Here is a 23,712-nt window from a genome sequence, read left to right as displayed (position 1 = left end):
TAGAGTAGGTGTTTGAAGGTATATAGGCTTCAAAAATGTGTTTTTCCCAAAATGCATTTTTTTCGCAATTTTCGACCATTCTAAGACCCGGGTCCCCCTTAATTCAGGCGGGTTTGGCGCTCAATGGCGCAAATGGCGCAGCTGTTCCACCCCTGCAATTTCTATGCCCAAACTGCTTTTTTTTTTGAAGTTTCATAGTGAAGTTTAGAATTCCTTCTAAAAAGCAAGTTTTCGATGTAGAAAAAAAATGTTCAAGCACATACCAAGTCAAATTAGCATAGTGAAATAATATCGTCATTGAGAAATTGGCGAATGTACTCAGTCAAGCCTTCAGGCGATGTTATATTGAATGCCTTATTGAAGCACCCAAAAACAGAAACCGAGGAGGCTTTGTGGAGATGTAATTCACGCCGATGCGCCGCCAATGACACACACTTGCAATAGTGTCTTCTGAGCACTCTTCTAAATCTGATGGACTGCTAATTTCAAAGTCATCGCTATCGCTTTCGCTTCCAGAAACGAAGTAAACTTCAGTGTCTCAGTCATTATCGTCTGAAGAGCTGGACGATGGCAAAAAGCTTCTTTTCCGCGACAACAAACCAGCAACACATTTTATTGCCTCTACCGAGTTGCCCCCCAAAGAAATGTGAAACAGCAGTTAAAAAAGGCGAAGCCTGCCCAGTGCTTCCATCTGCAAAGTGACACGCTAAATAGCCTTCAAACGAGCATGTCTCGTTCAAAATACTCAAGAGGGCATATTATCTCGAGTGGACGAGCTAAACTCGTCCAAAATGGTTTTGGGACAGTTCGGCTAAGACGAGCTGTACCTACTTATACTAAACGGTTAAGGGGTTAAATGAACACTTAAAGGAGCACTGAGACAAAAATTTTATGTTACACTTTTATTGCTTTTATGGATGCTTCATGGTCTGGCGAACCTGAAACAGCACTTCGAATACTTCAGCGCGCGATAGTTAATTACATTGAACGGCCTGAAAATCGTTTGTTTCAAATTCCCGCGCTTTGATCCCGAACGGCGCATATGACAGAATCCCGGCCTGACCTCACCGCTTTGTGCGGACGTCACCGGCGCCCGCTTGAGATGGCGTTGCATCCGCTCGCCACTCGTGGGGCCGCGTGCGTGAAGTGACGTCACGAGTTTTTGACGAGCGCTGTCGCGTCACTTCTTTTGGCTTCACGGGGCACGGGGTCATGTCACGCTGATGTCCATTTGCTGAGTGCCGCTCCGCGCGCTGCTCCGTCGGCACGATAAATGAGATCCAATTGAACTATGTTCTTCGTGTCGCAGGCCGCTCATATTTCAGCCAGGGTATTCTGTTGAGTGAATTAAGGAAGCGAACTGTGCAATAATATTAACGCCGAAAATTGGTGTCAGTGCTCCTTCAAGTGAACCTGTCAAACTTTTGCTTTTGCTTACACTGCGCAGACTGGCTCAAACAAACACTTCTCCGTCATTTATCCGCTCGATAAAGCAGTATTTAATTTATAAAGCCTGAAAAAAGAAAAAATACCATGCGTGATTTGTGGCGGTCGAACAACTAACTGCAGTGACGTCCATACGAGGAGCTACATTATTGGACGATGTCCAAGATTAGAATTCAAACCAGTTTTGGTTTCGGTTCTGTGAAACATACTTGGCACCAGACGTTATCATTGGCTGGGCATTCTCGATATCTCAATAACCCGCATACCACGCTTCTGCCATGTTGTCAGCTGTACAATACATCAAATAAGCTTACCAGCACAGCATGACATCGTAACAATCACTAGCCGAGGCATACGCAGTGGATGAACGTCGCAACAATCACTAGCCAAGGCATACACAGTGGATGAACGCCCTCTGCGTCACCGGCGGCACTCAAATGCGATTCGCTTTTCCCCTACCCTTGGAGCTTGCCTTGCTAGTGGCCGTATTGTAAGAAGAGTGTTCAGGACTGTGCCCGCAAGCAGTCGGTGCTTATGGCAACACCACGCCAACGAAAACTCGCCAGTGCGTCAGTGACAGTCTGCACGCATTCTGTGAACTCGCTCATGGAGCAATGAACGTTACAGCACAAAAGTGGTGAATTCAGTAGAGAAAACATTGCCCCAAAACAAATAAATCAACTTAAAAAAGCATGAGCTATCGGGGGATTCAAACTTGCGAATTGCAAAACAATATACTTTGTGCTCCAGACCACTCAGCCATAAGCCTGCGCTGCCAGGGGTGGAAATATAAAATAATGTATAGCCAGATTACATTTTTATTTAGTTTTCGCATTCTAAGGAGCTTAGGTAACTACTATTTCTTGAATAGCACTCATGCAGCAAGCGTCCCCCTAATTTCCACAACTATCTCATCTCTAGCGACTGCATTCCTTAGGTGGAAAAGCTGACCAGTGTGCTAGTTCACCCAGCGCAAAAAAGTTCTTTCTGCACCTTCGTTTTACACTCCAAGATAAAAGTTTCGGTTGATTTTAATTTCTTAGTACCTACATTAACTTCGCCGACTCTTCTCCCACCTTCAACTGGCCCTAGATTTTTCTACTAGTGTACCAGTCAGCGAAGCGCCGCATGTGTGCTTGTGTGGAGTGACTTGGAGTTAAGGTTTGATAGTCTACAAACAAACAAACTAAAGGCACGTTCTTCCAGGCACAAACATGTTGTGGCTTAGTTTCAACTGAGCAGGGGTGGAACAGGGTACACGGGTTTGGGAGCAGTCCTGGGAGTAAGCAAAAGTGCCTTTTGTAGCAGGCCTGGAGCAGCCAGAAGGGCCTTTTGGAGGAGGTTTGTAGCAGCCAGAAATGGCATTTGGAGCAGATGTAACACCATTTCACAGCATTATGATGCCTCCCTCATATCCCTACAGGCCTATGTGCAAGTCCCTTGCCAATTACGTTTAATGTATCACTATATCATGCGTTCTGCCATGCACTAGAACCTACTGTGAACCAAAAATGCCGTTCTTGTGCTATATCTGGAGGTTTACAAAATGCGGGGTAATCTACCCAGCCAACACACCGCGTTATTATTGTTCAAAGGTCAAACGTCGCGCGCATAGTCTAACGAGATCAGATAGCAGGCCTTGCTTCGTGTCCAGTAAATGGCAGTGTTTGTGCGAACTCACGGCAGCATTCCGTAAAACAAGGTGTTTGCTTGCATTTTTTTCTGCTGAACAGTGTTGTCAGCATGTGCGAAGCTGAACATGGCCTTGTCTTGGGCCATCACAGGGTTGCGAGTGTAGACTAACTTACAAAGTAGAATACGTAACTAGAGCGTACTAGAAGACATCATTAATGTTGGACCATCCTTCGCTAAGCATAGCAGACCTCAAAGTTCACAGGCAAAAATGAATAATTACCTCACAATGAAAGCAAACCGAATTAACAAGCGAGGGCAAGGCATCCAAGACCCTGTTGGTTCAATACATGCAGCTACGGAAAGTTGCAGGCAGCAAAGCTAGGATGGCCAAAAATGGGCGAATAAATTGATGTTCACCTCCAATAAACTACAATTTTTCATACGAATATTATTTTATCTGTATGCTACGAGTCAGAAAAACATTTTACTTTCGGCCATTTTTCATTGATTGTGGTCGACAGCGGGAAACAAAACCTTACAAATCCAACACAAAGAAATGCTACGAAAAGGCGAAGATGGCACGTTGTGCTAGCAGCCTTACGGCTAAGCCAAAGCGAACTACCACAGCCGCTATAGCCTTGATGAAACAGAAACCAGAAATGCCTTGATGAAACCGAAAACACGATGTTTCAGCGAAATTTTCGGGCGCTGGGCATCATGGCGGTCGTATATTGCGGCCCTATTGAGGCACTGCAGTGCAGGGCGGCGCTGATAAACGAGTTTGGTGCAACAGGGTCGGTTCGGCGCAGGATGGCGCAGGTAACCAAGTTTGGCATTCAATGGCGCAAATGGCGCAGCTGTTCCACCCGACTGAGCGAACGGGTTGCGACCAAACGCTGGGCCGATTGATTCTGTCAGAGGGTCAGCGAGCCGTGCAGTAGCACAGTTAAGCCGAGCCATCTCGTTTTGACGTCATACGAAACGTCATAGGAAATTGGCAAAGAGGATGCAGAGAGGAGGACAGTATTTTCGAACTGATTTTTCTGCTGAATAAAGTCGCGTAAGTGCAGCGAGAGTGGTCGAAACATGGCCTAGAGACTCCAGACTACAATTTGCACTAGTAATCCCACAATGTTTACACATCACTTCAGCGTTTCCTTAAAGGTGTGCACAGCAGCAGGGGCGGACACAGTGCAATAACACCTCCCCATTTAAAGAATAAGTGTTGAGCATTAAACTCTACACACAAAAGTAACAGCGAACCTGAGCTAGAGCGAGGCAGCTAACCAGCGCGCTAGACTCAGCGGTTACGCCCCGAGGACATTGTTGGCCGAGCTACCGCCACTAGCCGCACTCGCCACCAACTTGAGCAAAACTCCTAAAAAGCCTGGGCCAGTGCTGCTGTGAGCCCACACCCCGGTACACCAATGTACCAAGGAATGCATGTCAAGGTAGCTCCAACTGCCCCTAGCTCTCCCACCGCAGCCAAGCGTATGGCACTGGCAAAAGTCACGTGAGCATGCATGCGGCAGTCAGGGCCACAGGACAGCAACCGATTCAATCGTGTTCTTTATTTGAAATAGCATATAAATTCAACACAGATGGAGAGCATAGTATAGGAAGTGTGAGATCCTCCGTCCAGCACTGGTGCCCACGACTAGGCAGAACATGGCACTAGGTGGTGCACATCTGGCCATGAGCTAAGGGAAAGTGAGCGCAGGAGTCTTCATATGGCCTGGCTAGGCACGGGGGGGCACCGAGCAAATGAGGTTCCCGAGGACCCCACACTTCGTTACGTTATAAATTATCCTCGTGGAGTGCCACAATAACACCATTAAGTTAAACGAAGGAGGAATACAGAACACAGAGAACACCCAACACTGGTGCCCGAAAGAGCTTAGAGAATGTACCAAGCTTCAAAACGATCCGCTAACTTGTATAGTACAGCAATATCGGCGAAGATATAACAAGAAGGCGAAAGCCGATTCATTCGCACGAGCGCATCAAGGATGGCGGGCGGTGCACCTTTGCAACATCCAACGTGAATTCCTAGTGTACAGCGCCTAAGAAAAACCTGCATAAAAATACAGCTTTCGCCACTCATACATACACACTCACTATCCTGTCTGCAAATGATAACGAATGAGAAAGGATAGAACAATGAATGCAGAAATCAACGCCCTACGGCAACAAACTTGCCGCGAATAGCCCGTGCAGGGGGGGAAAAAATGACAGGAAAAGATAGAAAAAGTGAAATCCAAATACAATCAAGCGAAACAGAAAAGATTTGTATCGGGAGTGGCTACGCCTGACTGGTTCACACAAGTGGCAGCACGTGGGTGAGTGCGCGAGACGGGTAAGTCCCCGTTGCTCGGTCGTTTGCAATTTGGCCGGTGGGTGGTGGTGCTCAGTCGTACTCGTGGCTGCTCTCACGCTTGGTGGCCGTCGTGCCTTTGTCGTCGTGGATGTCCCGGTTGCGCAGCGTCTTGGAGACATTCTCCGTCAGACCCGTCTGGGTCAACCTGGGCAAGGAAGGGGGCGTAATAATGAGCAGGCAATAGGTGGTATTCATTGAAAAGTTTAGCTGTCAATTTCTTTGCTTGGCAACACTAAAAACGGCCACGGACCTGGCCGATGCACCACAGACATGGCGCGGCTCGTGCCACTACGCCCGCACGCCGAAGGGAAAAAAAAAAACGGCATGCGTCCTCTGCTCCATTTTAACCCGATTCTCAGCAGTGGTGTCGACAGAGATGTTATTAATCGCACTCACATTGGAGTCGAGGCATTACTTTGGAACGTCCAACACACGTCATGTGCTTAGCACGGACAAGTACCGCCATCCTGCGGAGCCCAACATAACCCGTGGCGGCTCACTGACATGGTTGCCTGCATGCGTGCCTCACCAGTGAATACAAGCTATAGAGGCACATCTGCTGGCAGCACAACCTCTGCAAAGTGCGACAGTGGCATTTGTGTATCTGGCCGGAGCCAGGGCAGCAGGTCTTGGGAAGCCCTGGCTATGAAAAGGAGAAGTAAACTCTGAAAACAGAGCTGAAGAGATGCAGGAAAAAAAAGGCCTGAAACTCACGCGGGCTGCTGTATGATAACTTGTTTTCTCCTGCGTTCGTTCTTCAGGTTGCAATTCCATAGCAGAATGCCACTTAAAGGGCTGGTGAAGAGCTTTTCAAAAAAAATTTGTTGGGGGCATTACTTTATGGTTTTCTTGACGCTGAATTCGAAAAACGTGTTTATATTATGTGTAAATACACCCAAACCATCTTTTTTCGTCAAAATAAACGACGCCTGCCCGGCGGCGCGGTCAGAGCGCCGGCTGCCTTTCAGGATTGGCCGGCTGCAGATGACGTCATATTCGGAAATGCCGGCGCTGCCGTGACTGCTCGGCCTGAAGATCTCATCGATCTCATTCTGTTCCCGTTCAGATACGGGCCCGAAGGACCTCTGGTGAATGGAGGGTTCACACAATCTTTCCTTAGAATATGAGAGTCTGAGGGAAGTATAAGCGCAACAAGTTCGCTCGCGGCGAGCTTGAGAAAGGTTCTCCCCCGACGACTCATGGCCGACTTATGCTTCTCGGGTGCAGGGAAGTTGTGCAGATATTGGTTCGCCGCTTTTACCACCAGCGCTAATCACAACTCCTGGCACATTTTTTCGACACACCATCATCCCCTTCTTCGCATGTGCGACTTTGTTTTTGCATTCGGGCAGGCGGTACAACAAGCTGTGTGCAGCGGCCTGCGATGCGTACAAGCAGCAGCTAGCGAGCGGCCGGTCGCTGCGTCGCGCGGAGGTGCTGGTGCCGGGTCACTGCGCGGCCGGTCAGCGGAACGTGTCAGTGCTGCACAAACGCAGTTTTAGAATAGGAGAACCGAACTGTTGTGGTCACCCGAAAGGTAGCGGAACCAAAACGCAGCACACTTGTCGCCGACGAACTTTAGAAAAACGCCTTCCCGAACAGCTCCAGCCAGCTTCGGTTGCACGGATCGCCTCGAAGGTTGGGAACTTCATGCTTAGCACCGAGACCGATATTTGGTCACTGCTACCTCTACAATCGCGAATGACTATCCTTAAAACAGTTTTTCACCGCACTATCATTTCATTTCTCGCGTGCGAACCTTATTTTCACGTTGATAGTCATTCTAGCCATCGGTGCTATTGTGCTATGTTCAATCTTGCGCGCAGGTAATGCCATCCGTCGGCCTCTCGCCGCATCTCGTGCTCGGGCAGGTTGCTGCCGACGACGCGCTGCGCGACCGGTCGGCGCTCCGCATCGCGATACAAATTCGATCACCTCTTTCAAAATCACCTTGGATGACAATCCCTAGCACAATTTTTCACCACACTATTCATCCACTCTCTCGCACGTTCACTTGCTTTTGGCGACGGCCTTGATTCTGGCCGGCAGCGAAGAGCGGTCGCTGCCGCGGCATGCGTGGTGCGTGCGAGCCGTTTCGTGCGCCGTACGGGAATGCACGACCGGCGAGTGTGCGGTGCGCTTCCGCGCGCAGAAAACGCTTCATGCTTTCAGCTTGCTTGATTTCTTCTTAAAATCTAGCTACTCAGCTCAGTTTCCGTCACAGCCAACAACGTCGATCAGCAAAACGAGCAAGAAGTTCGCGAAGCCCTGAGCGCTGCGGTCCCACGAATTTTTTAATCCCCTTATAATAATAGGTCAGGAACTAGGGGTACCTGCATATTTGTTCGAGCCAGTCTCTTCGCGTATGAAGCACAGAGCACCCGACGACACGGCCGGCCCTGCGACTACTCGTGAAGGCAATGTAGTAGCCACAGGCGCTCGGGTAGGAAATCTCTGGTATCTAGGAGTCGCTTTAGGGAAGCACACAGCAGCATTACGGTTGAAAATCGACGCGGTAGCAACTCTACACAATTGAGATTAATAAAGGGCACATTGCACGTCTGCTTAATTCGGAACTTCGCTGAGAAAACTGGGACACAGCGAAGCGGCGGCGCACGCCGCTGGCCGTCTTCCGAATATGACGCTACTTCCGGTCGCTGCCTCTCGGTTTCTCGCTCTTCCGGCGGCACAGCCGCGAGTGGTGGGCGGGGCGTCGGGTCAACTTTATCGACGAATATCTCAGTCCCCAAGCGAGATATGAAGAAAATTTTTTTACAGTCATAAACTATGCAACATACTAATTGTAAAAAACAAACATTTACCCACTTTCAAAACCACTTCACCAGCCCTTTAAGCTGACACACGAGAAAGGCACTTGACCCAATTTCAACCGACGAGTTACTTACCGTATTTACCGGTGTATAAGTCGCGGTTTTTTTCTGAAATTTTCGTTGGTGCGTCTTATCCACCGGTGCGACTTATGTATGGAATAAATTCGGTTCGCGGTGGCCACGCATGGCCAGCGCACGTTTAGAGACACAGCTCTATGGTCTAAATGAATCCGAAGCCCACTGCTACGGCATTTCTCATAGCCCATATGTCGCTTCGAGACGTTAAACCCAGCAATTTGCACCTTTTTCTAGTCAAAAACAATGATAATGGCCTGCGACAGCCACGCGCCACTTCCTGCCATGCGCATTACCTACAGTTCAGAATAAATTCAAAAGTAAGATCAAACTAAGTGGCAAAAACAAAATGCAGCTTATACATTATTACAGAGGGTTACTCTGGAAGAGGTAAACGTGCTGCTAATTTTTAAAATGACAGCTTCCTGATAAGTTTCGATTTTCGGACCGCTTCCATTCGCGTCACTTCCATCCGCCATGACATTTTTATTGCGCTGATTTACGACAGCACGCAAGAGACGCGCAATGTTTGGAGAGGTGGCCAAATGTGTCTCCGATTCTAGAGACTCCATTTCTACAAAAACAGATGTAGCCGGGTTCATAAAGGCCGGAGTGATCCGGTTGGCGAGTGGTGACGATGTTGGCGGAGACGACATCAAAGAGTTGCAGGACGATTGCGATCCGCTGGCGCAACTCCCACTTGAAGTTGCTGAATTATTTGTTAGAGAGCCGCAGGAAGAAGACTGATTGTTTTGCCTAAACACCATCTGTGGGTACACGCCATCTGTGTGTATCAAACAATTTTTGAGAAGTTAGTTCTGTCTAGAATTTGGACGGTATATGCACATGTCTAGCCCTCCTTACCGGGGGATGCGTGCATAGGCGGCGGCCGCCGCAACCATGAACTTTCGCCACACTTTCTAACGATCTGATTCACTACGAGTTTACCTAATTAACAAGTGCGTCTTGTACACCGGTGCGACTTATATACGTTTTTTTGCGGAAAAACGGTCATTTTGAGGGGGGTGCGACTTATAGACCGGAAAATACGGTAAATACGTGGAAGAGAACACAGATTGTTTTGTTCAGGTGTTCTTGCAAAATGCCGCACGTGTTATGGTTATATTTTTTAGAAAAAGAAAACAGTGGGTATGTATTGGTTCATGTTTGGCTCCAGTTTTAAGCAACTTGTTTTTAGCCCGCTTTGACAGACGTCTTGCAGATCATCTCGAAGGTTCTAACAAAAAATTTTAGATGCAGACAATTTTTTAGTTTTTATTGACAACAGTGTTGTTAATTCTCCACTAGTAGTTTTTAAGCTCTTAAGGGGGGACACCCCTCTTAAAACTATTTCTTTTAATTTTTAAGTAAATTCTGTGAAACTTGTCAGAGGTTCTGCTTTTCCTCCACTGATTTCAAATATGGCATTATTTTTTTAGTTTGTCAATTAGGTCCCGAGATAATTATAGGTAATTAACAATTTTTGGAGGAACAATAGACAAAACTGTGTTGGTAAGAAAACTGTAATCTTTACATTTTCCAATACTATGAACACTGGTGAGCGCAATAAGACAATCAGTTTTTTGATGCGTCGCTGGGAACTAATTTTACAGCTCATTAAACTTCAGTGTTTGAAGTTGGCACTCAAAATGGCTCCTTGCCAGTGTTGCCACCAAGGTTTAATGAGCTGTAAAATTAGTTCCAAGCTACGCATCAAAAAACTGATTGTCTTATTGCACTCACCAGTGTTCATAGTATTGGAAAATGTAAAGATTACAGTTTTCTTACCAACACAGTTTTGTCTATTGTTCCTCCAAAAATGGTTAATTACTTATAATTATCTTGGGACCTAATTGACCAACAAAAAAATAATGCCATATTTGAAATCAGTGGAGGAAAAGCAGCAAGTCTGACAAGTTTCACAGAATTTACTTACAAATTAAAAAAGTTTTTTTAAGAGCAGTGTCTCCCCTTAACCCTGTCCCAACATTGTTTTAGTCCTTTAGTATTAACACATTGAGTTACAAGCAAATGTGCTGCAGTTCCTCTATGTTAAACTGACACTTTCCAAGCAACATGCTTGTTGGGCAACAAAAGCCTACTGACCTATTATTCGGCTTACTTTAAGCTGGCGGAAAGGGGGGCATTGCTAATCTGTGCTTCAAGAATGCTCTTAAAAAATTATGGCCTTTTTCTATCAAAACAGCTTCAAAGAGTAATCAGAATGCTTGCTTGCAAGCTGGGTGTCCTGCGGCCGTTCTGGTATGTGTAGCAGAAAGTACCCTAGAGAATATTATAGATGAAAAATGGCAGTCAGAGAATAGAGATAAGAAAAAAGTAGCAGTGATTTCATATTTGCACTGCACACTGCACTGTCTAAGAAAGACTACCTACCTAAAAAAAATTGGATGAAAGTAAAAGTTCATGATGGGAACAGTGCAAAAAAAAACTTGGACAAGAAAGACCACGGGATGAGGCACTTCATGATACATCATGAACCTATACCAACAAGCCCAACTTGCAGTTCTTCTCAATGAAAGTAAAAGTTGTTCTCTCTGCACCCAGCAAGCTGAATCAACCATGCAAGTTGCCTAACCCCTTCCACAAAGCCCTGGCTGAGGGTAAAAATCGCAGGACACTTTCTGTGGAATGCGTGGTCAGGGTGGTGTACAATGTAACGTTCTGCTGTCATGCAGGAAGCAATACATCGCACCAGACAACCGATGTCTTAACAACCGGTTAAGGGAGCACAGACTACATGTTAGCAACTACCAGGATGGCCGTTTGTGTGCTCCCTGCCACGGCTGCGGCTGCAAGCCATTGTTTGAATCATGCACAGTACGAGCGAGAGAGAGAGCAAAATGCAACCGAAGTAATTGAGGCAGACCTAATTATTAGAGCTGGGTCATCCTGCATGAGTGTGTCATCACTTAGTCTGACAGATAAGCACTCAACATTTCTTCACATGGCTTCAACACCTCTGTATGTGTTTGTACGCACTATAAATTTCTCAAGATTTCCACACGTGTTTGATGAGCTCAGCTGATAGCGGACGGCTACGACATAGAGTTTCATACTAATATATTGTCACGTCACAAAGCCGAGTCCAGGTGGAAGGGGGTTTTAATGATTGAAGAGCGGCGATCAGAACAGCCAGCAGCCGCAGGCCAGAAGAGAGAAGAAGAAGAAAAACACAGAGCAACCAGGCCGATCCCCTCGCTCATAAAGCCGTGCAGCCGCTTGGCGGCGGCGGCAGCTTGCTAAAAGTGTGAGCCCCCGTATAGCATGTCATCGTGGCAATATACTAGAGGGAAATCTGGCACAACTGTCTAGGGGAGCCGCGCTTCGGCGAGCGTTCTGTCATGTACTGGGCCGGCACATTCCACTTGTTTTCGACATGGCTCATGAACAGGCTGAAAAGTTGCCTCTGGCTGCAAAAAATCAACAATATTATTGTAGAAGGTTAATCAAATTTGTTTTGCTATTATACAATTGGTGCTCCAAAAAGGTTTGTCACGAATTATTTAGATGCGTCGTGCACGACGAACAGGAAACATATCTTACCCTCTTTTGCGGATTTCGGCTTCGAGACAAAAAAGAAGCCTTGTGGCTAGTCAAGCCAAGTAGGCCAAGAACGTCGCTAGCTGCAATGGCGGCACCCACGACGGCCCGCGACTGCAGCGACAGATTTCCCTCTAGTATATATTAGTATGAGCTTTATGGGCTACAAGCCCATGAAAAATCGCTCAATGAGCCTAGCAATGCCACCGCAACAATATACCTGAAGACTTCCTGTAGAGGGAGTTACTTTCGCCCATCAAGAGTGAAGTGATGATGATGGTTGGATTTTTGTGGTGCAAGGCACACTAGGGCAAAGCGTGCCAAAAAACACTTGCTAACCAACAGAGACAAGTAGATAGATAATACAATCAGTAATCAAGATGAAAATTGAAATAAACTAAAGACAATGAAGATGGCTGGTGTAGAGGGCCAGGCAGTCACTACACGTAATAAGAAATGAGGTGTAAAAATTTGATATTGGCCAGGAACTTAAAAGTGCGTTACAGGAATCATGAGATCATCCACTAAAAAGAATGCAGGGTGGAGTGGAATCTGTTGTCTGTAGAGTTCCGGAAAGTGTTTGCGTAGTGTTGTGTAAAGTGCCTTGCATGCAATTAGAATGTGGACTATAGATAGGCCCTGGCCTGTCCGTAACCTAGCCAAGTCCACTTCAGAGTGTCTGCGCATGTTGGCGGTGTATGGTCCCAAGTGTGTTTTTATTACATGTAGTTTGTTGTCTTTCTGTTCCCTCCAGTGTGCCTGCCAGGTTTTCTGAAGGTGTTGTCCGATGTGTGGCTTGAGGTTGGTGTAAGGTACTGTTGCTATGTCCACTGTATTTGTAAGTGCAGCGGTAGTGGCTATTCCATCCACCACCTCGTCGCCAGTGATCCCAGCATGGCCTGGATCCCAGCACAGGACCAGTTCAAGTTTTTGTGCATATACAAATATCATGGTGTTGACAACAAGATTGACAACATGGGTTTTGGAAGGCTTTTGACAAGACAATGCCCGCACAACGCTCAGGGGGTCTGTATAGATTACTGACTGTGGAATTTTAGTTTGGAGGATATGATGAACAAGAAACATACCGCAAGCCTCTGCCATGAAAATACTAGCATAGTGTGGACCGCTTATAACATATGTCGTGGGAGATGCTAAAATCCGCACTATAAGCAGTACCACACTATAAACAAAACACCGCATTTGTTCGAATCTAAGCCGATAGTTTTTTTGAAATACTGAATATAAAACTTCAGGGTCGGCTTGGATTTGAGGATTTTGAAACGCGCCAATTTCCAAGTGAAATTGAGGGAAGTGGCGCGCAACTAGCGCCACCCACAAAAGAAAGTATTGTAGCCATTACTAGACGAGCCAGTAGCCACTTAAGGGGCCATAGCTGGGGGCGATGCCAACATTTTGAACTGTGCGGATAGTGGCCTGCGTGCGGTGTGGCGTTTGGTTTTGACAGCGCAATGGCACCAAACAAGCGGTGCCATTATAGTGCCGCTTTTAAAAGAAAAGTTGTTTTAGTCGCGGTGTTGTCGAACATTCAAGCCGGGCGGGACTTCGGCGTGGATGAAAAAATGTCCATCGTTGGAGGAAGCAACGGGAGAGGATATTTGTGTGCGCCGCGACGAGGATGGCATCACCGAACCACGAGAAGGCCGTCACCACGAAATGGAGATGGCATTGGCTGACTTCGTTCGGACGCAGCGAGCAGCTGCCCTTCCAGTAACGACGGAAGTGCTCCAGGCAAAAGAAAGGGAGCTTTCAAGGGAACGAGGCTTACCGCGGGCACAGTTCAAAGCCAGTCGGGGCTGGCTACAGAAATTCATGAAGCGCTTGGGCTTTAGCCTCCGTCATCGAACCTCAATCGCCCAGAAGTTGCCCGGTGATTTTGAAGAGAAACTGTTGAGTTCCAGCACTGTGTCTTCATGTTCAATAAACTTGTTTTCTTTTTGTGAACGCTGACCTCGCCTTTTTTTTCGACCTACATTCGGGGCTTTTTTTTTTTTTTTTTTTTTTTCGTGGCTTCGAACTTTCGGTGGTCAGCTTAGAATCGGGGCCAGCCTAGATTCGAATAAATACGGCATATGCAAATCAAGCCATGTCGCAAGCTACCCTTCATTCATTGTTTCTCATCAGCCAAACAAACACCACTTAAAAACAGAGGTACAGTCTTTATTTCGTCTATTTTTTTCTGCATAGTATACACACTGCTGCACGGTCTTACAAACTGCGAGCTCTGCTTTAACTAATACTTTGTGTTTACGTTTTGAGGTACAGTAATACCTCGTTAACTCGAAGTAGTAAAAACCGGGAAATATTTCGAGATAACCGGATGTTCGAGATAAGCAAAGTTGCGTGAACTGCCATGAAATATCGAGTTCTTTGCACAAAAGGCGCTACTACTTAGCAGCTCTTAAACACCAGCTTTCAATCTTGCTTTTCATAAAGGTTTTAAAGAGAAAAACAACATACAGGAGACGTTCACGGGCTGGGTTTTGTAGCACTGCAATTTTACTTAGCAAAAAAGAACTGCGTAACGCTGGTCTGCTTCGCGGCCGCACTCGGGCCTATAGTAAGAAATCCTCTAGCTGCTTGACGGAGTTGACGCATTGCATTAGCCGATCTTCCCCGCCACTGCACTCAACCTTATTTCGCAGCAAGCGCAGCAAATTCCCCGTTTCGGCATATGTCGGCACTTCTCAAGGAGGTTCGTCATCATCGCCCCCGTCTTCGCCGTCCTTTTGTGGCTATTTCAACAATTTCGGCGTCCGTAAGATCTCCTGTCACGCGCACATCCTGCTGTACCTCTGCGCATGTCTCTACCGTCACATGACGTGCCACGAAGTCGATATGCCTCTAGGCTCAGACTTCACGTTTATGGAAAACATCGGCTTTGTGATAGTCGCGGCTAAACGAGAAAAAAATCGAGGGGCTTATGCGCGGCAGCATCGTGCGAATCTTGTGAAATGGTACGCGGCAGCGAAATTTTCGTTCCCCTCTGTCAAGATTTCGAGATATCCACAGTTTGACCCAAAAATACTTCGAAATAAAGGGCACCAAATACATAGGACGTATAGGAAATGGTTCGGTGGCGCAGAAAATTTCGACTTAGCCGATTTTTCGAGATATCCGAGTTCGACTTAACGAGGTATTACTGTATCTGCATTTCATAACGCCTACAAGAACGGATGCTGCAGAGAGGGAACAAACCTGGATGCAAGCGAGAGGTGTTAAAAATGCAAGTCGTTTTCCCCCCCCCCATTTTTGTTTATGCCTTGCGTTCGCAATGCCGTGCCGAAGGCAGTTGCTTATCAGCACAAGGTACACGTAGTGAAAACCTCCGGCATCGCGGCTCAGCTCACTATCTCCAGATGTTCGAAAAGTGAATGGGTGGTTGCTTATCTGCACAATGTTGTAATAACTACAACTTACCATACCTTAACGTGCCGAAACACACGGGTATTTTTGCTTTTCGCTTCCATCAGATGCACAGAAAATTTACTCTTCTACATTTGTATACCCTGCAATTATATGCTACATATTTTTTGCGATGGGAAAAAAACAAATTTGCTAGACTACCCAAAACCTGCTTTCCCTATGGGCAGGAAAGTGCTGAGACTGATAATGGTGATGATAGTGTGTGTTTTATTTTGCAAAATAATACCAATAGAACCTCTTGCACGAAACTTGGGACACTTTAGGCAAAGGTGTACAGGGATTTCTTCGAGGAGCTACGTTTGATTCTGCGCAACAGCCCCGAGTTGTTGGCCTCACTCCCAGCCAATATATCTACGTGCTGCGGGCTACAAAAGTACGAAGGAAAAGAAAGAGAGAAAGAGAGGGGGCGAGCGCACCCCGCTTAACTCACACTTCCTCCATCTCCTCCTCCTCGTCCTGGGCGAGGCGGAAGTAGGGGTTGGACTGGGTGGGCCGGAACTTGTACCCCGTCAGCACAAAGAAGATGAGCGTGGCCCCTTCCCGGAACAGCTCGTCCAGCCACTCGTACCGGAAGGGCACCGTGATCTGCAGGGGTCAGTGGGGGCCCTGCTTCACAGAGCTGGCAACGGTAGTACCACTTCTCCCCCGCCCACCCTGCGACCTCCGAGCTACATGGGAAGCTCCTCCTGTCCTCCATCTTTTCAGTGCCCTTGAAGGCACCCAAACACAAACGAAGTAGGCATGCACTACAGGCACCTGGGAGATGCGGGCACTCCACCGAGGGAAGGAAAAACAAACGGGAAGAACGTGTGGAGCACAGGGGTCTCGCCTACTTTCCCTGTTCTGAAACACAGCACCTCCCTGTAGGTGAAAGTCACAACAGCCCACATCGTGCGTGTCCGCAAAAAGACTGCCACTGCGGAAGAACAGTGCGTGAGGAGCCACAAGAGAAGCACTGGCTAATGCCGACTGCTCATTCACTGCAATGGACACAGCTCCAACAGTGCTGCCTACACATGAAAAAAAGAAAAGCATCACAACACACAGAGACAAAACCAATGAGAGGAGAAAAGGCGCTTTGTTAGTTGTGCTTGTGGCATTTAGGCTTTGTGACAAACAGAATGCAGTGAACCAGTGCTTGACCCACTGGCTCCTTTAATTGTGCCCTGCAGGGAAAACGGGCAATGCTGAGCCAACCAGCTGTAGTTCATTTGAGAAACTGCGTGCAGCACTGTGGAGGCTACATTGTTGTCAAAAAGTCCGCCCACAAAGGGCGCCTAACTCGCCGTGACGGAAAGCGACAATAGGCGTGGGGGCCCGAGAGGGGAGAAGCAAATGTCCTTTCCTTTTCAAGGCACCCTTCACGGTAAGTTAGGCATGCTCAGTGGGCAGATTTGTGAAAACAATGTCGCCTCTACAGTGCTGCACGCAGCTTCTCAAATGCACTGCAGTCCAGTGCGTTACAAAACCAGTGCTCAAAATGGCCACGCCCATTACTAAGCTAAACAGTGCAATTGTGAGCCAAGCAAGATGTGTGTACGCGACTGCAAAACAAAAATTTCCACTCACCTTGAGAAGGAAAACGATAATCCTGGTAAAGTAGATGTAGCAGACAATCTGCACAAATGAACAGAGAGAGAGAGGCCACACTTGAGTCAAAGCACCCTTTACAAGCAAATGCTGTTCATGAGAACCACAAACAATGCCATGAAAGTCATGCTTGTTCATTTCAAATTCAGCTACAGTGGAGCCATTATTATACGAGTGCCTTGTGAGTGCACGAGCGTGGCACGTAACTGCGGCGCTGTATATTTCAACCACCAAGAATTACACCCGCAGTACTCAGACTACCAAAGCAGTGTCGCAAGGAACTTCAACTTTAGCTACAACCGTGAACAAAATGCGGCAAAAAGTGCCAATCATATTTAATTATGAACCTTTCAGCCTCGCTCAGCCCCCTCACTGCACACTTTCGAAGAAACAGAAGAGGAAATGGGGCAGCCACACGCTGCCAGTGGGTCATCATGCTGCTCTCCCACAACGACTCCCACTGCACAATATCCCCATGAACTAACTCAATGCATGGCAGAGAACGGGTGCCCCACAGGCGAATGAAAGGAGCATCGCCAGACACACAGCACAGAGCTGCAAGTAAGTGTGTGGGGATCCGCTTGATCCCCTTTCCTCCTCCCACGAGCGCGATGTTCGAACGAGCGCGCTTTCCCGCGCACGTGACGTCAACCTCACGGGCCAACGCGCCGGCGGGCACCGACTGTCCCGCCGCCGCTGTCGCTCCTCCTCGCCTGGGAACCTGCTTCCTCTCCTCAGCGCCTTAAAACCGCGACGCGCACGCTTCGCGGGTCTCTCTGCTCTCTCTCGCTGGCTCTCTTGCTCTCGGGGATCGCTCTCTTGCTCTCGGGGATCGCTCTCTTGGCTCGGAAAGGAGATGGAGGATTGAGTGTAGGGAACGCGAGGGATCGCGGCTCGTATCGCACCCTCGCCGCCACCCGTCCGGAGCGGGGCCCCTGACCCCAATCGGACGCGCGAGGTAGGCTAGTCCCGCCTCGCCGGCAGCCCTGTGTCGCCTCAGCCGTCGCGACCCCTCGAGCCCGACCTTGAGGCGCGTCGGTACAGTGTAGTTCTTAACCCTGTCTTGGCGTTATTATGCGCTGTACCACTCGGCCAATAAACCCCCTGGTTCGTCCTGGCCCTTTGGAGCCTGTCGTCGCCTGTGTCAGTGAGTCGAACCCGTCGCGGCGTCTCCCTCGTGGATGCCGCGAACCTCTCTGGGGCATTTTGGATGGGTCATTTCCGGGCGTAGGGGGAACACCCTGAACCCCACTTAGCCCGCAAGGGACCAACGAGCCCACTTTGGCGCTCAACGTCTCTAACGAAGCTAGCCGGGGTAGTTTGCTATCCCGTCGCTAGGCCCATTATGCCCACAAGTGACACTTTGAACCAACATTGTAACCTCCCTGCGCGTGGGTGCAACACACCACAGCATCTTTGCAAAAGTTTCGTAGCTTCCTACATGGCCCACTTTTCTGCTTTGCGTGAACACTAGACTCGGGAGTCAGGTTTTGGAAAGGAAGAGTTGTTTGGTGATGGAGCGTGAAGTGGGATGAGCACAGAACGTGTGGGAAATAACAAAAAGGCCAGCAATAACAAGGAAAACGCTCAGATGCATGATAAATGGATGACAGAATGGAGCAACAGTACGGTGGACAAACCAAGGTAGCACCAAGTCGACCCCGCGTAGCTTGCCACACGGAGTTGCGCCGGCATCTGCTTGGTGCTATTCAGTTGTGTGTGGCGCCTAGTCGATCCTATTCATTCATACGCGGCACTTGCGAGCCACCCCATGAAGCCAGACACATGTGTCGCATAAACCAAAGTTTCAATACGTAGCATCGAGGGGAGTTTGATGGAACTGCATCAGATTTTCAAGATGTGGGTTCGGCCCCGCTGGCAATTTTTCCGATGGAGGCAAAAATCGAAAACGCTCGTGTGACAAGGTTTCAGCACAAGTTAAACGGGCCATGAAGACAAACCAGAACCTTGTTTAATATGAATGAACTAGCCTTTTGCAACTCACTCAACCCTATTCGCACCTTGAAAGGCATTTGTATAGGCAACAAAAAAAGATGAGGAATGTTAAAAACCTTTCAAATTTTATGCTACACAGCATCAGCAGTGACACCATAAAGGGGGGGGGGGGAGGGTGTGTGCTAAAAACAGAGTTACCAGCGTGTTAACTGCGTGTTAACTGCGTGTTGGCATTCAAGGGGTGTAATGAAATTAAAACTAGAGGCACCGCTACAGTTGCACAGTCATGTTTTCTGGCGGTGGCTATGGGGGGGCAGGCGCAATCGCCAAAACAAGTCCCTCTGATATCATAATGTCCCGGCAAGAGAGTGGCTGGCGAGCCACCACTGCCTTCATCTGCTTTTCTTGATATCTGGGTTGTTCAAAGTTCGCATTAAAGCTAGTACAGTCAAACCCGACTACATCAAACCTGTTAACATAGAATTACCCTTTATATCGAACAATTTCTGGACACAGTACATTTACAATGAGAATATATAGTAAAAACTATGCTTATGTCAAACAAAAATACCAGCAGCGACAATCGATATATCGAGTGAGGAATACCACAGAAGTGCCCCCCCCCCCAAGTCGGCTTTCCCTTGAGGCGGATGAGAAATTCCGCCGGCACACCCCTCAAAGTGGTCTAGCCCGGCTTTTCACAGGCAGCGGGCAGCTCTTTCCCCTGCCTCACCTCGCTCTCCCTGTCAAGACTGTGCCATTGCGCTGTGTAGGGCGAGGAGGAGGAGGAGGAGCAAACTTTATTAACAGTGAAGTCGAGCGGGATCGTGGTCGGGGTCCTCAGTCCAGGACTCCGTTGGTGCGGCCTGCCGTCTTCGCCCTTTCAGCGAGCCAAAGCTGCTTACTCAGGTCTGAGCTGGCAAGCTCACTCCCCCACTGCTCGTGAGTTGCATTAGCGATTGGATCAAGGTCTGGGTTTGACTGGCAGGCCCAAACCATATGGTATAGCGTAGCTGGGCTGCCGCAGTATTTGCACAGGGGGTAGTATAACGTGGGGTGGATGGTGTGTAGCCACGTGGGGTGTGGAATTGTGTTAGTTTGAAGCCGTCGAAGCGTGACTTGTTGTTCTTTTGTTAGCTGGTCGGCTGGCAGCGGGAAGGTGCGGCCGTCAACACCCCCCCTTGAAAAAAATGAGCCCGGTCCACATGCCATGCTTTTTTTTCGTTCGTTGTATTTGCGTTATTCGCGCTTTGGGGGCTTTTTCAGAAATGTAGCTCTGGTGGCTAGCGCTAGTGTCACTAAAGAAAAGCGTATTTAGTGGTGCTAGCTAGCACAAAGCTGCCAGATTTTCTTTTCGCCGTGAAGCTGGCAAGTGTAAATCGGAGTCGAACTTGGTGAGACGTCGGACGTCCCCGTCAGGCACGAGATTCCCACGAGCACACTTTGTCGAAGTAGGTTCTGGGCAGGTGTTACTAAAGAAACAGCGCAAAATTGCTTCAAATCTGCCGGTTTGTGCGTGCCAGGGATGACTGAAAATCATGAGTTCAACAAAGTCACCGCCGGTGTTGCCAAAGTGTGGAGCGGGCTGTCGGAATTTCCGGACACTGTTGCTGGGTCAACGGTCGGCGAGTTTGTGAGTGTGGATGATGGTGTCCGACCACGGGAGAGTTTGGAAGACCACACTGCCGACATGTACCGAGCGCAAGTGAAAGCGGCTGCAACGAGGAAACCAACGACGACCCTTTAACCTCCGAAGTGATTGGCGCACTCGCACTAGTCCGGCACTTCTTCGCAAATGTGAAAGGGTGCCAGCCTCAGCTGCTCCGACTATCCACACAATGGGGAGAAGTGCATACTGTCTCGGGCAGCGAGTTTGTTCAAGCAGAAGAAGATACAGGACTACGTATAAACCGGAATATAGGTCGAGTTTTTTTCCAAAAAAATCCGCACAAAAGTCACCCCTCGTCTTATATAGCGGTCATTGGCAGAATGTAAATCGTTGTCTGGCAACAATGTGCAAGCGCAGTCCGTCGCCATCGCCATTCGTGTCGGACTGCTCTCTCGCACTATCAGGCCTTTATTTGATTTGGCTTTTCTCTAGTTTTTCGTCTTTTACTCGTTTATTGTGTGTGCGTGCATACATTTCTGTACGTCTCTGTTCCGAGATGAGTGGCGGCAGTCGACGCCAGTTCGCCGCGGCGTTTCAGCTGACGGCGATTGAGTCACTGAGCAGAATGGGAATATGGCGGCGCCACGCCAGTTAGGCGTTTCGGAGAAAAGTGTGCGGTACTGGTGGAGCCAGAAAGCTAAGCTGTGCGCGTGCAACCCCCGAAACCAATCGTTCCGTGGACGTCAAGCGGTGCACCCCGAGTTGCAGAACAAAGTGGCAGGCTTCGTCCGGGAACTTCGTCCGGGAACTTGGCTCACGATCGCTCCGGAGGCCATGCGCGGACGGGCTCCGCGAACTGTACAATGAGTGGATAGCCGGCGACAACAAAAAGATCTATACGGGCCGGTTGCGACCGTGTCAAGCTGGGTGTCCTTCTCTGGGCAGTCGCTGCCCGACGACATGGTTACACGAGCGTTCAGGAAGTGTTCCATCAGCGACGCGCCTGATGGCATGGAAGATGACAGTGCGAAGCAGTCATCCTTGGACGACTCTGAGAGCTCGGACGAGTGACTTCGGCAGGCATAGTGAGTGGCAGTGACGGACGGGCATCGAAAATAAATATAGACATTGTGAGTGCGCTTCTGTGCCGAATTATTTTTTTTGTCAACTTTTCCCACCTCAAGGTAGGGGGTCGACATATATACCGGGTCGACCTATAATCCGGTTTATACGGTACTTTGTGCAAAGTAAGGCAGTTTCATCAATAAAGTGTTTTATAAATGCTGTGTGCTTCTATGACGCCCAGTTCCTTAGCTTGCTTATATTGAATTATTCCCTACATCGAACTGATAGGTGTATTTTTGCGAGTTCAATATAACCCGGTTTGACTGCATCATGGTTATTACTTCCTTTTAATTAACTAAATTTACTAAACTAAAAAAAAATAAACAGGAGACAGACAGTCGAGTTTCCCCTCCACCACTAGAAACATTTCCATCTGACAGATCTCTAAAGCAACAATTCATAAAACATTATCAACGTGAAGTTTGAACAGCTCCAGAACTTTCCACATTTTTGTTTTGGCGTTGCATGCAAATGCTCAACAACAAAGAACTTCTCATTTGAACAGGTTCACGTGGTATACTACATCGCTTGTAGGGATGGGCGAATATTCGGTATTGTCGAATATTCGATCGAATAGCTCTCTATTCGTTATTCGCTTCGATCCGAATGCAGGTATTCAATATTTTCGAATTACAGTTAAACCTCGTTATAACGAAATTGAAGGGGCGCCGCGATTTGCTCGTTATAGCCAATATTTCGTTATAGCCGTAGCCGATATTTACTGCAAATATTATGCATTGTAGTTACATAAAACCATCCTAAAACAAACAGCGGGCGATATAGCATCTTGCCGCACGGCGGTAGTCAGTAAAATAAACACATTCCGGAGGTAAAAAGGAAAAGTCACGAACCTACTTTATTGCAGTTCAAAACTCGTATTTCAAACAGACTTGGCTACGAAGAAGTCCGTAATTGGACGTTGATGCACTTTCCTGATGCGAGCGATGGCTCGCTCAGCAGCGGCCGTTATGTTCACGCCACCTTTGCCACCCTCGTGCGCGCCGAAGTAGCGGCGCAGCACGTCCATCGCATCTAATAGTGCCACCGACACCGTCCTTAGCGCTTCCTTTCACGCCACGTGCAACAGCGCTGACCATGGACTCTCGATTGCTCCCGATGGTGGACAGCGTACTCGTCCACACGTCAAAGTCTCTTGCCACCTTACCACGGAGTGCACCTTACCTTCCTTCGCGCCCGACGCGACGGCTTTTATCATAACCGTCTTCTGTTCAAGCGTGATAGTCTTTCGCTTTCGCTTCCCGCCTGTCGCACTCGCGTTGTTGGAATCACGCGGGCAGTACGACGATAGACTGCCAAAACCCACGCACACACACTACGCAGCGACGTCGGCGATACGAACAGGGGAGGAGGGGGGAGAAGAAGGCGACGCAACCGCGCGCGCCGTGTGCATTGGGGCTCTTCTCGGACTCACCGCGGATAGTCCGCGGGTAGTCCGAGGATTCCCCGAAGCCATAGGGATACATGGGAAAATCGAACGTCGGACTGCTTCTCGAGGAGCCCGCGGCGAGTCCGAGAATCGAAGGGCCCCATTGCCTGCATGCCGTGCGCAGCGAGAGGAGGGTGGGAATGGCTGAGAATGGCTGCGCGGGCGCAGCGTCCGCACGGCGCGCCATCCAGCTTCGCGCGCGTGGCGGGAGTTTTGAACTGCTAATACAGTTGTCGCGTCGCGCACTGTCTCAAATCCGCGTTGCGCACTGTTGTAAAATTAGCTCAAAATTTGATTTCTTGACGAAATTTGTTCGTTATATCCCGTAACGGGCAAATTTTACCTCGTTAAAACGAGGTTTTAAATACATTGGCTTCTATGGGGACTTTCAAGGGGAATTACGATTTGCTCGTTATATCCATTATTTCGTTATAGCCCGTCTCGTTATAACGAGGTTTAACTGTATTCGATGCTCCCGAATAGGCAGCTAAAAGCCAAGCTTTTCGGTCAAGCTTTCCGAGAGTTACCCCAGGCTTGGCTCAAGACCCACCAACGCGGACATTTCTATTATCAGTGCCGGCACTGGCGAGTTGCTGCCTTGCCTAGAGGTTCG

The 23,712-nt window shown here is 48.4% G+C and overlaps 1 protein-coding gene across 2 annotated transcripts in view; it reads right to left on the bottom strand.

The window, feature by feature from the left end:
* Nucleotides 1–4,637: 4,637 nt before the first annotated feature.
* The window catches only part of LOC144138563 (protein GPR107-like), an 87,405-nt gene continuing 68,330 nt past the window's right edge, over nucleotides 4,638–23,712 (bottom strand). Inside the window, exons 14-16 of one of the 2 annotated variants that reach the window (XM_077670913.1) lie at nucleotides 16,942–16,989; nucleotides 15,803–15,957; nucleotides 4,638–5,603 (exon numbers count right to left, since the gene is read on the bottom strand). In XM_077670913.1, the coding sequence (XP_077527039.1) occupies nucleotides 5,489–5,603; nucleotides 15,803–15,957; nucleotides 16,942–16,989 (318 nt within the window). In that variant the 3' untranslated portion in view covers nucleotides 4,638–5,488. Of the gene's footprint in view, nucleotides 5,604–15,798; nucleotides 15,958–16,941; nucleotides 16,990–23,712 lie in introns of those variants that run through there. The other variant, XM_077670922.1, reaches the window with a different exon arrangement.

The sequence above is a fragment of the Haemaphysalis longicornis genome, unplaced genomic scaffold (assembly GCF_048455015.1).
Source record: "Haemaphysalis longicornis isolate Haplotype H1 unplaced genomic scaffold, Haemaphysalis longicornis Haplotype H1 scaffold_1, whole genome shotgun sequence".
Taxonomy (NCBI): domain Eukaryota; kingdom Metazoa; phylum Arthropoda; class Arachnida; order Ixodida; family Ixodidae; genus Haemaphysalis; species Haemaphysalis longicornis.
The sequence above is the reverse complement of the archived record's forward strand: the minus strand, read 5'-3'. Positions and strand labels throughout refer to the sequence as shown.